At 54.6% G+C, this 17,013-nt stretch overlaps 1 protein-coding gene across 7 annotated transcripts in view; it reads left to right on the forward strand.

Moving 5' to 3' along the window:
- CTIF (cap binding complex dependent translation initiation factor) overlaps positions 1 to 17,013 on the forward strand; it is a 280,083-nt gene that overhangs the window by 51,455 nt on the left and 211,615 nt on the right. For all 7 annotated transcript variants that reach the window (XM_034643196.1, XM_034643197.1, XM_019804213.2 and 4 more), the window contains exon 2: positions 14,639 to 14,845. In XM_034643196.1, coding sequence (XP_034499087.1) covers positions 14,666 to 14,845 — 180 coding nt within the window. In that variant the 5' untranslated portion in view covers positions 14,639 to 14,665. The remainder of the gene's footprint in view (positions 1 to 14,638; positions 14,846 to 17,013) is intronic.

The following is a 17,013-nucleotide window of genomic DNA, read 5'->3' on the forward strand; positions in this document are numbered from 1 at the left end:
ATGGATGGATGATACATGGATGGATGGATGATAAAGGAGTGGGTGGATGGATGGATGGATGATAAAGGAGTGGGTGGATGGATGGATGGTTGGATGATACATGGATGGATGGATGATTAAACGAGTGGATGTATGTATGGATGGGTGGATGGATGGATTGATGGATAATACATGGATGGATAGATGATAAATGAGTGGGTGGGTGGATGGATGGATGATAAAGGAGTTGGTGGATAGATGGATGGATGAGACATAGATGGATGGATGATAAAGGAGTGGGTGGATGGGTGGATGATAAGGAGTGGGTGGATAGATGGATGGATGGATGAGACATGGATGGATGGATGATAAAGGAGTGGGTGGATGGATGGATGATACATGGATGGATGGATGATAAACGAGTGGGTGAATGGATGGATGGATGGATGGATGGATGGATGGAGCGAGCCACACCCGGAGATGCAGCCCCATCTTTGGGGAGGCAGTAGAATCTTTCTAGGGAAGCTGAAGACAACCCCAGATTCATTGGGAACTTAGACTCAGTTTTTCAGGCTTTTTGTTGATTCATATTTAGTCCCAGATTCTCACAACTGTAGTTTTCTCTGGAGAGATCTCCAAGCTAATCAGCCAGAGATTCCAACCCATGGCAATTATCCTGGGGCCAGCTTGTATAAATAGACTAAATGTTTAAAGCACTTTATTGAGATATAATTCATATCCCATACAGTTCACCTACTTAGAGGGTACCATTAGGTGGTTCTTAATATAATCACACATGAGCAACTTGAATTTTAGAATATCTCATTATCTCAAAAAAACCAAACCCTACCCTATAGCTATTGCTTGCCTGCTCACATAGTTCATTCCCTACGTTAGGTTGCATCCTAAGCAATCACCAATCAAATTTTTATCTCTATGTTCTGTCTCATCTTCTGGACATTTTCTTTTCATGGAATCGTATACTATGTGCTCTTTTGTGATTTTCACTTAGCACAGTGTTTTTAAGGTTCTTGTGTGTTTTCACATATATCAGTACTTCCTTCCTTTTTATGGCCAAATAATAGTCCACTGTGTGGAGAGAGAGAGGGAGAGGGAGAGAGGGAAAGAGAGATGGGTACCACATTCTGTTTATGCATCATCAGTTGGTGGACTGTTTTGGGTAGTTTCCATATTCTGGCTATTATTAACAATGCTACTAAAAACATTCGTGTACAAGTTTTTGTGTGGACGTATGCTTTCATTTCTCTTGGGTATATACCTACAAATAGAACTGCTGGGTCATATATTAACTCAACATTTAATCATCTGAGGAACCCCAGACTGTTTCCCAAAGCAGCTGCACCATTTTTAATTCCCACCATCAGTGTATGAGGGTTCCAATTTTTCCGTGTCCTCGCCAGCACTTGACTCAATGATTTGTAAGGTCCTTTCTACTTCTAAGGTCCTAGGATTCTGGGGTGAAACCCAGTGACTGCTGAGACAGTGGGAGGCCCCTCTCTGACTATATATTCTCCTTCTCCTGTCTCGGAGGAGTGTGCAATGGGCTGCGGGGAATTTCTCAGTTAATTATCTGCCAGTTAACCACTCAGCCTGCTCCCTGCGGTTGTAGCTGGCTACAGACTGCTCCTGCTGTGTGCGTGTAAAGAGGTTATCTGCTGCTAGCACACTCTAGTGGGTGGAATTAACTGCGAGGATAATGGGAAATAGAGCCCGGAGGCTGTGATAGGCTAATAAAAACAGCCGTGCAGGGTCTGCCCCCAGGCGGGCTCTCTGCAAGGAGTCTGCCTACATCTGGGAGACTCTGCTGTAGCTACCCCAGCCTAGCCCAGGGGAGAGAGCTCCAAGGCCCAGACACCCAGGATGGGCAATTCCACAGGCCTCCTGATGGCAGCCCAGGGTCCTTTCCCCGCATCTTCTCTGGAATCCTACTTTGTGCCAGACCTTGGAATATGATAATGGGAAGACAGTGATCCCTGTCCTCAAGAATGCAGACCAGAGTGGATGCCCAGCCTAAGTGATCAGGAGATCAGATTTTCTGGCTGCCTATTTCCCCAGTTACTTGACCCCAGCATGTCCCAGAGAGAGACAGTTGGGGTAATCAACCTCAGGAGAACTACCATACCTGAGTCTTCAACAAGGACTTGGCCAAGTGCTCTCATCCCTGGCTTGGCCATCTGTGGCCACGGACCCCTATCATGGAGGCTCCGTGTTCTCCAAGGTAAAAAGAGCTAGCAAAATGGTGCCTGCGTTGGAGGATTGTCTCGAGAATTAAATTACTATATGACAAGACTTGAGCACAAACCTTGGCACATAGTAAAATGCTCAGGAAATGTTAGTTGTTACTATCTTTTATATATTGGGGGAGCCATTTAGAATTCCATTTGAGAAGTAAGCATGGTATTAAAGGAGAACAGTTTGGAAACCAGCAGTTTGTGGGGAATTCAGTAAAAGTTAAAGGGCAGCTATCCCTGAGTAGGCATGAGAACCATCCCTGGCATTCTCCAAGCAAAAGCAGAGACAGCCATGGGTGTGCTGCCTCTGGACCTGGAGACGACCTGAGGCAAGGGTCTGGCCTTCACTTTTCCATGGGTTTTGTACTCCTGGGCTCTTGCTGTGCAGGTTTTTATCTCCCTGTGGTTCTTGGAGAATTCAGGGAGAACTAGGGGGGCCCTGGGCGTTGGATTGAGTTCAAGACTCCCATGGTCGCTGTCCAGCAGGCCTCAGGCATGTGTGTGATGTGCACAGGCTACTCAGCCCAAGAGGGGCCCGCATCCAGCCCAGCTCTTTCTGCTGGTTCCGCTGTTAATATGACACCCACCCGTCTCTATGCCCACCAGCAGTGAGCAGGTGCCTCTCCGCTGATACGAAGGGGGACAGGGCATCCGTTGCCTGTTAACCATTCTCTGCTTTCTGGGAACACATCATCAAATACTGAGGGATTAACTGAAGGTCGACAGTGGGCGCAGGTCTGGCTCCCAGGGGACAAGGGAAGGAGCAGACGCATTGTCGGCCTCTGAGAGCTCATAGTTTAGCTGAGGAAGGAGGCAGCCCCTCAGACCGCATCAGGGTTGAGTGGGACTGTGGTGGGGGCATTAGGAGGAGCAGAAGGATAACCCTGCACTTACTTGGCCCTTCCCTCAAGACACCCAGGAGGGGCTTCCCATTCTCTGGACCGAGTTTGGAGGTGCACTGCCTCCTTTGCTTCCAGTGCGGCCCAGTCCCTTCAGAGTGACACAACCGTCCTAGAAGAGCTCTGTGGCTATCTTCAGCCAGGTAAGGGCCGAGTCCTACTGGTCTGGAAACATTTTTTTTTTCTCCCTCTCTGCAATGACTTTGCATATTTTTGTTTTGGACTATCATTTGTTGATTTCACATTATCACTCCCAGGGGACAGTCCTTGAGCCTGACTTCCAGATTCTTAGGGACACTCCTTATTTTTGTAGTCACAGACCACCTAATAGCTACTCTTTTGCAGGGGGTCTCAAGCTCAGATACGTGTGAGGGCCAGGCAGGCAACATGTGCGAATGAGTGGAGCCACGTGTGAGTGGTGGCCGTGGGCAGTGGGGAGACATTAGGGAGCGGCAGAGTCTGTGGCGAACTGGAGATTGCATGCTCTGTCTGAAGGGGTCACCCTGCTTAGCTCTGGCTGATGGTTGCAGAGGAGAAAGGTGGGTCAGTGTGGCTAGATCTCCCAATTCAAGAACTTTCAGAAATGTGGAGTTTCACATGAAATCTTTTGATTTGTAAACGTTGGCTCAGATATTTTAAAAATATGGAACCATCCAGGGGCGCCTGGGCGGCTCAGTCGGTTAAACGTCTGCTTTGGCTCAGGTTATGATCCCAGGGTTCTGGGTTCGATCCCTGGGCTGGGCTCCCTGCCCAGCGGGGAGTCTGTTTCTCCATCTGCCCCTCCTGCTGCTCTCACTCTCTCTCAAATAAATAAATAAAATCTTAAAAAAAAATACTGAACGGGCCAAATAAAAGGCCTGTGGTCCAGGTGTGGCCCAGATGGACCATTCCTTGCAGAATGCATTCATCAGCTAAGGGGGCAGAGGGCAGAGGCCGAAGGCCCAGTTGGTAGCTGCTGCCGGCGTTCCAAGGGACAGGGTCCCTGTGAGCCGGGTGGTGAGGGTGGCATCTGGGAGGTGGGCCTGAGCTGTCCCTGAGGATGAGGAGGGGAGAGCGAGGGGGTGCTGTGCCTTCCCAGCTCTGGTGCAGCTGCGAGCCAGGCCGTGTGGACCATGCAACAGGCTTCTTGTTCGTCAGGCTCGCAGAGATGGTATGGTGTTGCTGCTTCTCCAGCTGGACTCTAGTTCAGGAAGCTGTTGCCAGGAGGGAGTGAGCTGACTGCGGACCTTGGCTACCCCGTGAGAGACACTGGAGAGGGAGTGTCACTTGAGAAGCCAGGTGTGGGCTGCCGGGGCCACCACACTTGGAGGAGCTTCCTGGCCTTGACCCGAGGTGCTCTCACAGGTGCATCTCTGGGTTCGGAGCAGGACACTGTTGCTCTCCCTTCCCGGCATGCTCTGAGCTCTGAGTTAGTTTTCATCCTGTGTCCATCCACCCAGAAGTTTTGGAAGGAGGGGGAATGGGTCCCTGGTAGTCCATGCAGGGTTGGCAGAGCTGAGGGCAACCCAGGAACTGGAGTACAGGGGAGGGCCACATGGAGGCCCGAGTGAAGCACAGGCAGTTCAGAGTGGGGAGACATTAGGGAGTGGTGAGGTCTGTGGAGAACTGGAGTTCAGAAGGAGCAGAACCCATGGTAGCCACATTGGCCAAGGAGGGCTTCATAGAGGAGGTGTGTCTGGAGCCAGGCCCTGGGAGAGAAGATACAGTTTGGAGAGACAGAGGTGGGAGAGCTTGCAGAAGATAGAGTGGGGCGTAGCTGGGGGGCAGTTGTGATGTCAAATGATAATCACGACCAGTAATTGAGTGCCTGCCGCATATCTGACTATGTTGAATAATTTCTCATGTGTTCTCATCTAATCCTCACACACTTTATGAGATGACACTTTCATCCTCAATATCCTCTAAAGACGAGGAAGCAGGCTGCCCAAGGCCCAGGGCTAGGATGTGGTTTAGCCAGCATTGAAACCTATAACCCTTATGTTACCCTGTCTTAAGACTAGGGGGCAGTGAGAAAGCCACCTGATTCCTACCAGGGATGTGGCCAGAGTCAGGTGGTTTCCTCACTGCCCCCTCGTACCTTTTATTTGGAGTGAGATGCCTGAGGAGGCTCTCGAATGCAGTGGAAGAGGTTGGAGTCCTATTCTGGGACCAGGCAACCCTGGTGGCCAGTGAAAGGGGGGATTGGACAGGTCCACCCCAGCACCCTTGACTTTAACGTTCTAAGGACCAGGAGGGGCTCAGGGAGAGCCTGGGCCAGTGGCGGTGGGCGGGAGAGCTAAGGAGTCCCACTCTCAGGGAAGAAGTGAGCCGGGTACACTGGCACAGAGGGGCAGAGGAGCCATAGGCCAGTCCGCCAGCCTGGGCTTGAGCTGTGACAGGTGTAGGCTGGAGCGGGGCTCAGGGATCACGCAGTCTTGTCAAGACAAGATAAAAAGCCCATAAAAAATTCAAGAGCGGGACAAGAGTTGGGTAACAGCACAGGGGAGGGGGAGGGGTGTCAGGAGGCAGCCTGTCCTTGGCACCAAGTGTCTGGCGTAGGTGGGGGTCAGTGCCAGGAGCGGGTGGGGGTCAGTGTCTGGAGCAGTTGGGGGTCAGTGCCAGGAGCAGATGGGGGTCAGTGCTGGGAGGAGATGGTGGGTCAGTGCTAGAGCGGGTGGAGGGGGGTTCAGTGCCGGGAGCCCAAGCTCCTATGGGCCTCACGCCTGGGGCAAGGCAGACCTGGACAACAGGGATGACCAGGGATAAAGCAGTGGTGGGCTCTGGACCTTCCTGCCCATTGGCCCAGCCCACCTGCTGGTTTGGTGGCCCCCACAGAGCTGGGAAAGCTGCTGGGTTGGTATTCTTCCTCCAAGAGTAAGTCCAAGGCAGGAGACTGGAATCGAATTGGCATCCCCTGGGTGGATGGCAGTGGGTGTCCCCTCCTGGCAGCAGCTGGGCCACGCTGCCATGCTTGGGCAAGAAGGATTCACAGCATCTCTCTTGCCTCCCTGGCCCACAGTGACCTGTCCCCTCACCCTGAAATCTGGTCCAGCTCCTCTGATACTCCTGGAGGCAGCTCTCGGGGAGGGACCAGTGAGGCCTGAGCCACATTTGTCTTTTCCACGCAAGTTCTGATAGACCCACAGGGCTTTCAGAGTGGGGGCTCAGTACGGTGACTTGGGGGTTGCCTGTTATCTAGGAATAGCTGTGCTGTCATCACTGCCTGACGTAATGATTGTAACCCAGACTGCACTTGGGCTCCAAAGACATTGGCAGTCACTGGGGGATGGAGGGGAGGTGACTCTCAGCTCAGCAGGGGGTATCCAGGGCTGGCAGGCTGTTGAGGGGCTTGGAGTCTGGGGACCTGGGTTGCTGGCCCAGCTCTTTCCATAGGCAACTCAGTGGCTTCTAGCAAGTCGTTCCCCTTCTCTGGGCTCCAGCGTCCTTCTCTGCGCAGGCGAGGGGCCAGTACCGTCTCATTCTCTAAGGACCACTGAGGTCATGAAGGTTCCGTGTCAGGAGTCGCTTGGGCTCGCTCAGACCAGTGGGACGTGTCTGGGCCTACAGCTCGGCATTGCTAGGCTCTGAACAGGTGCTGTTATGTGCACCTGGCTGAGAGCCTCGGGTGGAGGTGGGTGGTCCCAGTGTCCACCAATAAATACTAATTCAGCCTGTTGAGGTCCAGCCTCGCCTCAAGGGGGCCATAAAAGCAGCACCCCCCTCCCCCAGCAGGGAGCTGACCTACAAGGATCAGGATGGAGAATTTTCCAGAGCCGGGTGAGATATCTGAATAAGGGAGGGAAGGGATGTGAGAGGTTTTCTAGATCTTGACTATTCAAAGCGAGCCCCTCTGATCTGAAAAAACATTATCAGCTGGGAGTTGGTTAGAAATGCAGGATCCCCACCTCCGACCCTGGGAATCCGAATCTGCATTTGAACAAGATGGCCTGTGATTCCTGTGGTGCATGGAAGTCCGGAAGCCACTTTACTTAACCTCTTGGCCACAGCTCTGAGAAGCAACACCTCTTCCCTGAGCTGAGGAAGCACTGGTTCCACGGAACGAAGCACGTCACTCACCGATGGTTTCAATCCAGCTGTATATTTTTAAATGCCGAAATCATGAGTTTATTTTACAGCCCAGTAAATAGCTGAGACCTGCAGTTTGAAAGCCAGTATGCCAGCTAATGCCCTGTCTGCCCTTGGAGCCCCAAAGGGTTACAGTGGGGGAGGGGGCTGTCAGACTTTTAGAGGACCCCAGGTGTCCTCGACACTGACAGTAAATGTTGTTGATTTCTTTTTTAAATTTTTTTAAGATTTTTTTTTTTATTGGAGAGAGAGAGAACTAGCGGGAGAGGGACAAAGGGGAGGGAGAGAGAGAATGAGCAGGAGAGGGACAGAGGGAGAAGCAGACTCCTCGCTGAACAGGGAGCCTGATGTGGGCTCGATCCCAGGACCCTGGGATCATGACCTGAGCCGAAGGTAGACACTTAACCGAGACCCCCAGACACTCCGTAAATGTTGATTTCTGAAGTCCCCTCCAGCTCTGGGTGTATTTGAACTTTCCCATTTCTGGCAGTTGCGGACCAAAGGCTCCTGTATGCAGAGGTGTCCCCGAATCCCCTTGCCTTTCTTTGGCAAACACCAGTGTGTCCCAGAGTCGTCTCCCACCCTGCGTGGCAGAGTGGCAGGGCATGAGGGCTGCAGGTGGCCTGGGGAGGGGGATGGGCAGGGAGAACATTCTGTCTGGAGGCTTGTTTATACAGGAGGTGGAGTGTGGGCTGGACTCCGAGGGGTGGGCTGGCCACAGGCATTGCGAAGGGGGTTCCCATGGCTTCCTTGGGAGAGCCGTGGGCGTCCTATGTCCCAGAGCAGTGGCCTCTCTCCTCCTGGTGTCTCAGTAGGCGGCCGTGACCTGGCTTGGCCCTGGGGGGCTGCCCGACAGCCCACAGAGGAGAGAGGTCTCTTTGCAAGCTCTGGGTGAAGGTGTCCGTTGCCAGCACAGAGGGAAGCTAAGACGGGGAGAAGGGATGGGCTTTGTGTCCCCGGGAACCAACTGCTGGAGGGGGCCCTGAGGGAGGGAGGCTGTGAGGCACGGTGGCCCTTGGGAAAAGACGGGTGGGTGCATTCAGCACGAGGTGAGCGGTGGTGACGTGCTGGGCCCTGCTGCCCACCCACAGCTCAGACATGCCTACCTCTCTCTGCGGAGGTGCAATACTGCTGGGACGGGTGGACGGACCCGTGAGCCCCAGCGCCTCTGAGCCCAGGAGCCCGGAGCAGACCCCCTGCTGCACTGTATGGCTACCCTCAGCTGGCCTGGGGTCCAAGAGGCTAGGCTCCTTGCAGCAGCCAAAAGCCCCAAAAGCCACAGCAGGAAAGCAGAAACAAATCAGGAAAACAGAAATCGAGACCTTGCCAGGCTTCGTCTGTGCGCTCCCAGAAAGGGACCCAGGGTGAGTTGCGTGCTGAAGGCCTGAGGAGAAAGGGTCTGATGAAGGGCAATGGGTGCCGTGCTGCCTCATTTGGGGGCCTGGAATGATGGGTTCCCTAGAGAAGGACCGGTGGCCGGGGAGGTGAGGCATCTCATCTGGTTTGCAGGTCACCAGTGATCCCGGGCACTGGAGGAGGAGGTCATGCCTCTAATGCCTGGCTGTTCTTAAGGGGATTGGCTAAATTTACAGCGACTAGTGCCATTTGTCACTGGGCACACACAAAGGCATGCTGAGCCGGCTGGGATGGTTCCAGCGTCTTGTCTCTGGGGGCACACGGGGTGCCCGGTGATGTCAGCCTGCCAGTTTCCTCCAGATCTCTAGCCCCTGACGGTTGCACTGTGAGCTCTCGCGGCCTCAAAGGCAGGCAGGGCCAGAGGTTGTGGGAGAGAGACTTCTCTTCCTCGGGCAGAGAGCACTCGTCAGCAGAGGCACCCTGAGTGCTGGTTTTCTAAGGGAGCCACACTGCTCTGGGCAGGGGGGGCAGTGAGGGGAAGATTCACGGGGGTCTGAGTAGGGGGACACGGGCGTGGAGAGGGGTGCCTTTTCATCAAAGAACACGAGTGCTTTTGTTTCTGGCCTTAAAAATCGGCAGCCAGGCTCCCCCACTCTAGTGGCAAGCCTCTAAAAGGCAGCAGTGTGGGGGGGTGGGCGGTGAGGGTGCCCTGGGCCCCTGGGGCTGGATGAGGTCCCTTACCCACACCGGGAGGAGAAGAAGGGTCACGCCTTTCAGCAGACAGCTGTAGATGGGCCTAAGTCCCATCTGGGCAGTGAAGGCCAAGAAGCCCCCCCCCCGCCCCTGCTGTCCTTCTGTAGCCTTGGCCCCTGTGCACCCCTCCTCAAACTGCTTGCCTGGCTCATCCCTCCTGCCCGCAGGCTCTGGGCTGCCTGCCCTTTACAGCAAAACGCAGCCTCAGCGCTTCCCCCCCTCCCCCCCTCCTGCTGCTTGCCTTTTTGTTTTTCTGCATCCATCACCTGGCAGTGGGGGCAGGGTGGGGAGAGGTGGCAGGCTGGTGGGCTGGCGGGCTGGCGGGCTGGCGGGCTGGCGGGCTGGCGGGCTGGCGGGCTGGCTGCATCGGCCTGGCATGTTCCTGGGTCCCGGCCTCCGCTCTGCACCCTCTGCATTCTGGATGGCTGCCGCTGGAGGTGTCTCTCTTCTCGTCCGCCCTCTCTTTCCTTCTTCCTCTGCTCCCTCCTCCCATCCCTTGCACTGGGATCAGGAAAACATAAGCTCCTCTCGCTGGCAGTCTCAGCTTAGCCGGCGGCCCAGCCGTGTGGGCAATTTCCCATCCTGAATTTGCTGCGAATGGAAACCGAACCAGGAGGAGACCCCCCGAACCCAGGCAGGAGGGGAACGCGACAAGCTCATGAGAAAGCATCCCTGTATTTTGCTGGCCTTCCGCTGGCCCGAGAGTTCACTCTGTGCCTCCTCATTCCTTTTACCTTAAAAATAGGGCAGAGCTGGTAGGAATGCACCCCAGAGAATGGGAAACAGGGACTCAGCTGTCACACCCGTGTTCATAGCAGCACTACTCACGATAGCCAAAGGCGGAAGCAAGCCACATGTCCATGGATGGATGATGGATACACAAAATGGGGTCTCCGTGTACAATATGTTATTGCAATACAACGTAGGAAGTGAAATTCTGACACGTGCTTCACTGTGAATGAATCTTGAAAACATTATCCTAAGTGAAAGAAACCAGTCACAAAAGAACAAACGTTGTCTGATTCCACTTGCATGAGGTACCCGGAATAGACAGATCTGAAGAGATGGAAGGGGGAGCAGCGGTTGCCAGGGGCTGGGATGAGGGGAGTGGGAGTTGTTGAATAGGCCCAGAGTTTCCGTTTGGGATGCTGGAAAGTTCTGGAAATACAGTGATGGTGCTTATACAACATTGTGAATACACTTAATGCCACCAAACTAGACACTTAAAAATGGTTACAGTGCTATGTTTTCTGTTATGTGTATTTTACCACAATTTTAAAAAATGGGGTGTGCGTACCTGACTGGACTTCCAGCCCGATAGCTGAGGAGATGGTTGAGGCGGACAGCACCCCCTCCCTCGCCCTCCTCCCTCTTCTCTGCTAAGGAGGCAAAGTGCCCTGGTTGGGACTCATTCTGGAATGTACAAAGGAGCCCAGATGCTATGTTAGCCTGGTTCCCTCTCAGAAAGTGGAGTTCCTGGACGTACGAGAACAGGCGTCCCTGGGGAGAGTGGCGCAGGAGGAAGGAGGGCCAGGCAAAGGGGTGTTACCTGCTGAGGGGGTATGAAGAACACCCCTCAGCAGCCATGAGAGACCGAGGAGGGAGTGTTTGTCAAGGGCTGCCCCAGGAGCCCTTAGCGCCTCGCCCTGCCAGAGTCCGGGTGCAAGGCATCAGGGGGACTCCTGCTGGCATCTGCTGGCGTGTGTCAGAGGAGCCCTGGGCAAATGTGCTCGGGGCAGCTGAGGGGAGGTGCTGTTAGGCTCACCGTGTGACTCTGACTGTAACAGGAGGGACACCGAGAGGATGTGAGGACACACAAGGCATCCAAAAGTGACCAGTGTGGGAGCCCCCTGTTTCCCTCTGGGCACTGAACTTCAGCAGGCTGGGAACGGGTCTCACTGCCTGTCCCTTTCTGCAGTGATCACTGATCCCAGGATCCATGATGTGACTGTGGCGTGGCCTGGTGCGGGGCCTGGGAGAGCCTGGGAGAGTCCAGCAGAGCAGGCCAGAGCTGCTGCTGCGGCTGCAGGCGGAGCTGGGCACTTGATCCTCCTGGAAACACTCCTGTCTAGTTCCTGCAAAGCCCAGTCCTCCGCCCGTACCTGCAAAGTGTGCCAGGAGGCCCTCGATAAGATCTTCAGTCTTCGAGGAATAATGGGCATGGCCTGAGACACTGGCTTTTCCTGCTGGCACCTCCTTTTCAGCCTTCTCTGGACATCAGCCTTATCATCTCACCCCCCCTGAGGCCGGCCATCTGCCCAGCGCCGGGCAGTGAGCGAGGCACGGGGCCCAGCCTTCTAGAGCCTGTAGTCTGGTGGGGAGTAAGGAGCACACTTGAAGAATCCACTGGGCTTTAGAAGGGTAGTAGAGAATGAGAAGTGGGAGATGTCCTGAGAGCCTGAGCAGGCTGCTAGGAGGTGGGATGAAGAGGCAGCGGGGTATAGGCCCATCTGGAGCTGTGCTTTGCAAACCTGCGCAAATTACCTACCCTCTCTGAATCTCAGTTTTCACTACTAAGTAGTATAATTATACCAGGTTCACGGCGTGATTGTGTGGGGTCAGTGGGAAGTGCTGGGAAGCGTGCCTGGCATATGATGTGGGCCCAGGGCACTTTAGCCACAGTATCCACACCCACAGGCCGAGGCGGGGTGGATCCTTTGCCCCACTCTGAAAGCAGGGGATGGGGCTAGTGGCCAGATGGCCGCGGAGGCACTGTTCTAGCATTCTGTGAGTGTAAGCACATCTAGATTTTGGAGGCAGAGGGAAAGGGAACGTGCCTCCGGGTGAGGGGCACAGTGTGAGCAAAGGCAGAGGCAGGGAGAATATCTCAGGTTAGTGTTGTGTGGCCTCGCCACAAACTGCTACAAACTTAGTGGCTTAAAACAATACCCGCTTATTATGTCCGGTTCTAAAAGTCCAAAGTCCAGCTTGGTAACTCATGAGACAAACCAAAGTGTCAGCTAGGCTGAGTTCTCACTGGGAGGCTGGGGGATGAAGTCTGCTGCCAAGCTCGTTGGTTGTTGGCAGAAATTCCTTGCTTGTGGCTGTAGGACTGAGGTGCCCTTCTCTTTGCTGGTCCTTGACCAGGGATTGCTTCCCAATTCCGGGACGCTGCCTGCTTTCTTTGCACACGCTCCTTCTCCTTCAATCCAGCAACGGTGTGTTGAGTCTTTCTCACGCTTTGACTCTCTGTCTCTACCTCCCATCCCAGATTAAAGGGGCTCACGTGACTGGATGAGGCCTTCCCGAATAGTCTTCCTATCTTAAGATCTGCTGATTTGGAATTTAATTATATTTGCAAAATCCCTTCCGGGAGTACCTAGATTAGTGTTTGATTGAGTAACTGGGAGAAGGTATACGCCCAGAACCCTCTAGGGTTGGCATGTGGCTGGGACAGGAAGTAGGGTAAGAGGGCGTCATGGGCAGCCACTAGAGCAGGAGGGGTAAAGTGGGCCTTGGTAGTAGGAGGATGTAAGCCCGCTATAGGCCTAGAATAGCAGGTGGAGGAAGGGGCATGGGACATTCCCACCTTCACCTCTGACCATGGCCCTGCAGCACTCGGCGTGCTTCTCCCAGTCTGAGCTGACTCCCTGCAGACCCTCCACCGCCCTGGCCTCCACACCTGCCCTCTGATAAGGGCACCCAGGCCTGAAACTTTGGACTCTTCCGTCTGGGTCAGGTCGACATACCCATGAGCCCCAAGGCTGCAGGGCTCAGGAACCCAGAGCAAGCACGGCACAGCTACCTTGCAGCTGGTCTGGGGTCCAGCGGAGGCTCGGCCCCATGTGGCAGCCAGAAGCCAAAATACGAGCCGGGAAGTCAGTCGAGGAATGTGTGTGTCCCTCCGGGCAGCCTTCTTCCCCACCACCAGCACCAACCTTTGAAAAGGCCAGTGACGGTCTGGGGGAGTCCACATTCGTGGTCTCAGCAGCATTTCTGGAACCCAGTGGGCCACTCCTTGCCTTGTTTTGGATCCATTACAGTTGAAAACTCAACAAACCCTTGATAGTTGGCAAAGAACTATGTTCCAAGATCTTGAAATTCAAGTGCTCCTTTAAATATATGAGGACCTTGCCTTTATGATCAACTCACTTTCTAGATGCATGCAGTCCCTTGTGGCCCCAGAGTCCTGTGCGTTATTCAGGTCTTCTTTGTGTATCTACTGGTGGTAGTTTGGTAGAAGCCCATTCTACTAGTTTGGATGATGAAACACCATGCAGGCTGGGCTTCCTCCAGCTGAATGGACTCCCCCGTGGAAAGCAGCAATTTTCCGATGACAAAAGGGACACCAGATAAAGCCTTAAAGCCCCTTCCCATCTGGCCTAGAGCCTGTCAGAAGGAAGGGGAGAGTCTCTGGTGGGAGGAGACCTAGAGGTGAGAAAGCTTCCAGTTCTCCCAGCTTCCAGGTGGAGTCAGGTGGGAGCTTCAGGGGACAGGAGCAGGCAGTGGGGGTGTCCCTGCAGGCCTGGGCCCCTACAATGGCTGGATTGACCCGGTCTGGTCAAGGGAGGACAGCAGTTCTGTGGGTGGACTTCAGCAGGTATCCCTGGAATGGCAGTCACATTACACCAGGCCACCACAGAGAGAGGGCCCGAGGGCTCGTGAGAGAGTCACGCGCCTATGGAGGGTGGCCAGACGGCGCCCATGGCCAGCCATGCTCTCCCAGACCACCACTGGGCCCCTCACGTTCTGTCATTAAAAACCAGGCACATCCTTGCAGACTGAGCGTAGTGTGTCCTCGTGAGCTATATTATAATGACTGCGAAGCTGTGTGTACACAGTTAAGGCCTCCAGGCCTCACCTGATTTAGGGGATAGTGCGGTGTCCCAAGAGAAAGCGTCTCTTTAGAAGGAGACATGGACCCAGGCCCCTTAGAGGGTTTGTGTCTGGGGACCCTGGTAGGTCCCAGTGCTTGGGTCCGGGACGTCAAAGCCTGTGGTCTGCTTCATTCTGCTTTGTGGTAGGTTTGGCTAACTCCAGGTGGGGAAGTGGGGCTTGGGTGGGAGGCTGGGTCTGTCTCCGGCCGAATCCCAGGGGGTAAGGTCCGGGTGTGGACTAACGCCCAACATCGCACAAGTAACTGCGTTGGCCAGTGAGGCAAGCTGCCTGCCTTTTCTGGGCCTCCGTGTCCCTCCACGTGCGGGGGGAGTTGCTGCGTATTCCTCACACGGAAGGCAAACTGGTGCCCCACTGGCTTCTCTGGGATGTTGGGAGGCCAGGATGCCGGGACAGATGAAAGAATGTTCTGGGAGCGGGCAGTGGTTCTCCAGTGGGGTGTTGTCCACACCTCCCTCCAGCCGCATCTCACCGAGTGTGCCGTTCTGTCTCCTGCAGCCCGCACGCGGCCCCTGAGCTGGAGGGATGGAGAACTCCTCTGCTGCGTCGGCCTCATCCGAGGCTGGGAGCAGCCGCTCCCAGGAGATCGAGGAACTGGAGCGTTTCATCGACAGCTATGTGCTCGAGTACCAGGTGCAGGGGCTGCTGGCCGACAAGACGGAGGGCGACGGCGAGAGCGAGCAGACGCAGTCCCACATCTCCCAGGTGAGCCGGGGGCGGCGGGGGGGTTGGCTAGGGCAGGGCAGGTGCAGGGGCCTGGGCAGACTCTAGCGGGGGAAGAGGGGATCCTAAATCCAGGGAGCGTCTAGTCACCTGGCCCTTGATGGCTGAGGCATGGATGGCCCCAGGTGGCAGAGCCTGGGATCCAGGCAGGAAGCCCCTCTGCTCCGCCTCGAGTCCATCCCGCCCCATTGAGCCACTGGGGCCCCTGGCAGACTCACAGTTCATTGAACACACATTTATTGAGGACCTGCTATGTACTCAGCACTGTTCCCTGTCCTCCATAAGCTTATGTCATCCATAAGCTTATGGAGATTGTGGCTTCTCCAGAATGCACATCCTAAAAGGCTATAACTTGGGAACATTTTCTCTGTATTTGAAATCAGTTGTTGGCAGCCAAAGAGCTGAGTCTCAGGCAGTCACTGGGGGCTCTGTGTAGGCACCCGAGGCATTCTGACCCAAATGTCAGGTTGGTGTCATCTGCTCCTGGCCTAGTCTGCAGCAGCCCTGGCCTTGGGTGGAAAGTGGGCTCGGCTGACTGTGGGCCAAGATTTGGAAATCTTGAGTTCTCAAGAGCAAAGTGTGAGCCATTAAGGGTAGTGGTGATGTCATATGCATCTTTCCTTAACATGGTAAATCGTTAGGAGATACTGGTTCAAGAGTTCAGTCCAGATTTCCTACTAGCTATCTGTGTGCCTTTGGGCAAACCTCTCAACTTCTCTGAGCCTTGATTTTCTTAGCTGGCAAATGGGGATTATCTTGGTGCCTCAGGAATGTTGGAAGGTCAAAAGTGATGAGAGGCTCCCAGAGCTACAGAAAAGCAGGGTGTTTCCTGCGCAAGGAGACACGGGGCACGTTTCTTCTCCAGTTCAGGACCTGGGTCTTACATGTTCACCTCTTGCCCTTGTTGTCCCACCTCAAGCTGGGTCTCTTCTGACAAATAGAAGGGAACCGCTTGGATACCCTGCTTTGGAGAAAAAGCCAAGTGCAACCAGCTGGCTCACTGTCTAGGCGGGCAGAAGATTCAGGCCCTCCACCCATTTAGAAAAGCCAGAGGAAACCTGGAACTCGGGACTGGGGATCAACCTGGGACATTTGGAGGCCATGGTGGTCCCACACCTTACCCTACGGGGACAGGGAAGAGAAAAATCAGCCCCGAGAGAGAAGTGAAAATGTATGTGATGCTTTCCTTTGTGTCCTTGAGGTTCTAAATCACGATTAGCATAAGCTTATAATGTTTCCATTATTCGCTCTACAAGTGTGTATCGAGCTCCTGTCCTGTGTCTCTCACTGTTCTAAACGGGCTGGTGTCTGGGGGTGAGCAAAAGAGGAGGCATAAAGCTCTGCCCTCATGGGCCTGGCGTTCTAGGGGTGGGTGGTAATTGCTGTGGAGAAAAATAAAGAAAATGAAATAGGAGGGTGAGGAGGGGTTTGCAGTTTTCAGTAGGATATCAGGGAAGATGTCACCGAAGTAGGTGAGGGTGAGCTGTGTACGTATCTTGGACAAAGGCCCAGCTGGAAGCGTATTCTAGGGGCAGTAAGACGGCCAACGTGCAGAGAAAAAGGGAGAGCCAGAGGGGGTGAGTCAGGGAGAATGAGGGGTCACATTGATAAGATGTGCAGACCCTGAGCCCGGGGGTCTGCCAGCCCTGAGCAAGCAGGGGTGAGAGGAGGAACCATCCAGAGACCAGGAGGGGGGCTGGCAGGGAGGCAGAAGGAAAACCAGGCAGCATGGAGTGCTGGGAGTCCCGGGGAGGTGGGGGAGCAGGCTGGCTGTGTCAACGGCAGCTGCTGGACCATGGAAGAGGAAGACTGAGAAGGACCTGACCAAGCTATGGAGGCTCATGGGACCCTGCCTAGAGACGTGCCCGTCAAGCAGCAGGGGCTAATGTTAAGGGGATGGGTTGCAGATGGGCAGGGCAATGCGGATCCTCTATGTATTACAGGAGTGTCTCTGTAAAGGGGAGAGACCTGGCATTTGGGGAAGGGAGGTCAAAACGGGAGCATCCACAGCATGTCGTGCACTGATGGGAGTGGTCTGGGGCGGAAGGGAGGGTGCATGGAGCCATGGCCTTGAGTAGAGGAGAAGACTTGGCCCTGGCTCAGGTCCCCAGCAGCTTACCCACAATCACAGAGGGGGCTTTCCAGGCTTG

The sequence above is a fragment of the Ailuropoda melanoleuca genome, chromosome 14, assembly GCF_002007445.2.
Source record: "Ailuropoda melanoleuca isolate Jingjing chromosome 14, ASM200744v2, whole genome shotgun sequence".
Taxonomy (NCBI): domain Eukaryota; kingdom Metazoa; phylum Chordata; class Mammalia; order Carnivora; family Ursidae; genus Ailuropoda; species Ailuropoda melanoleuca.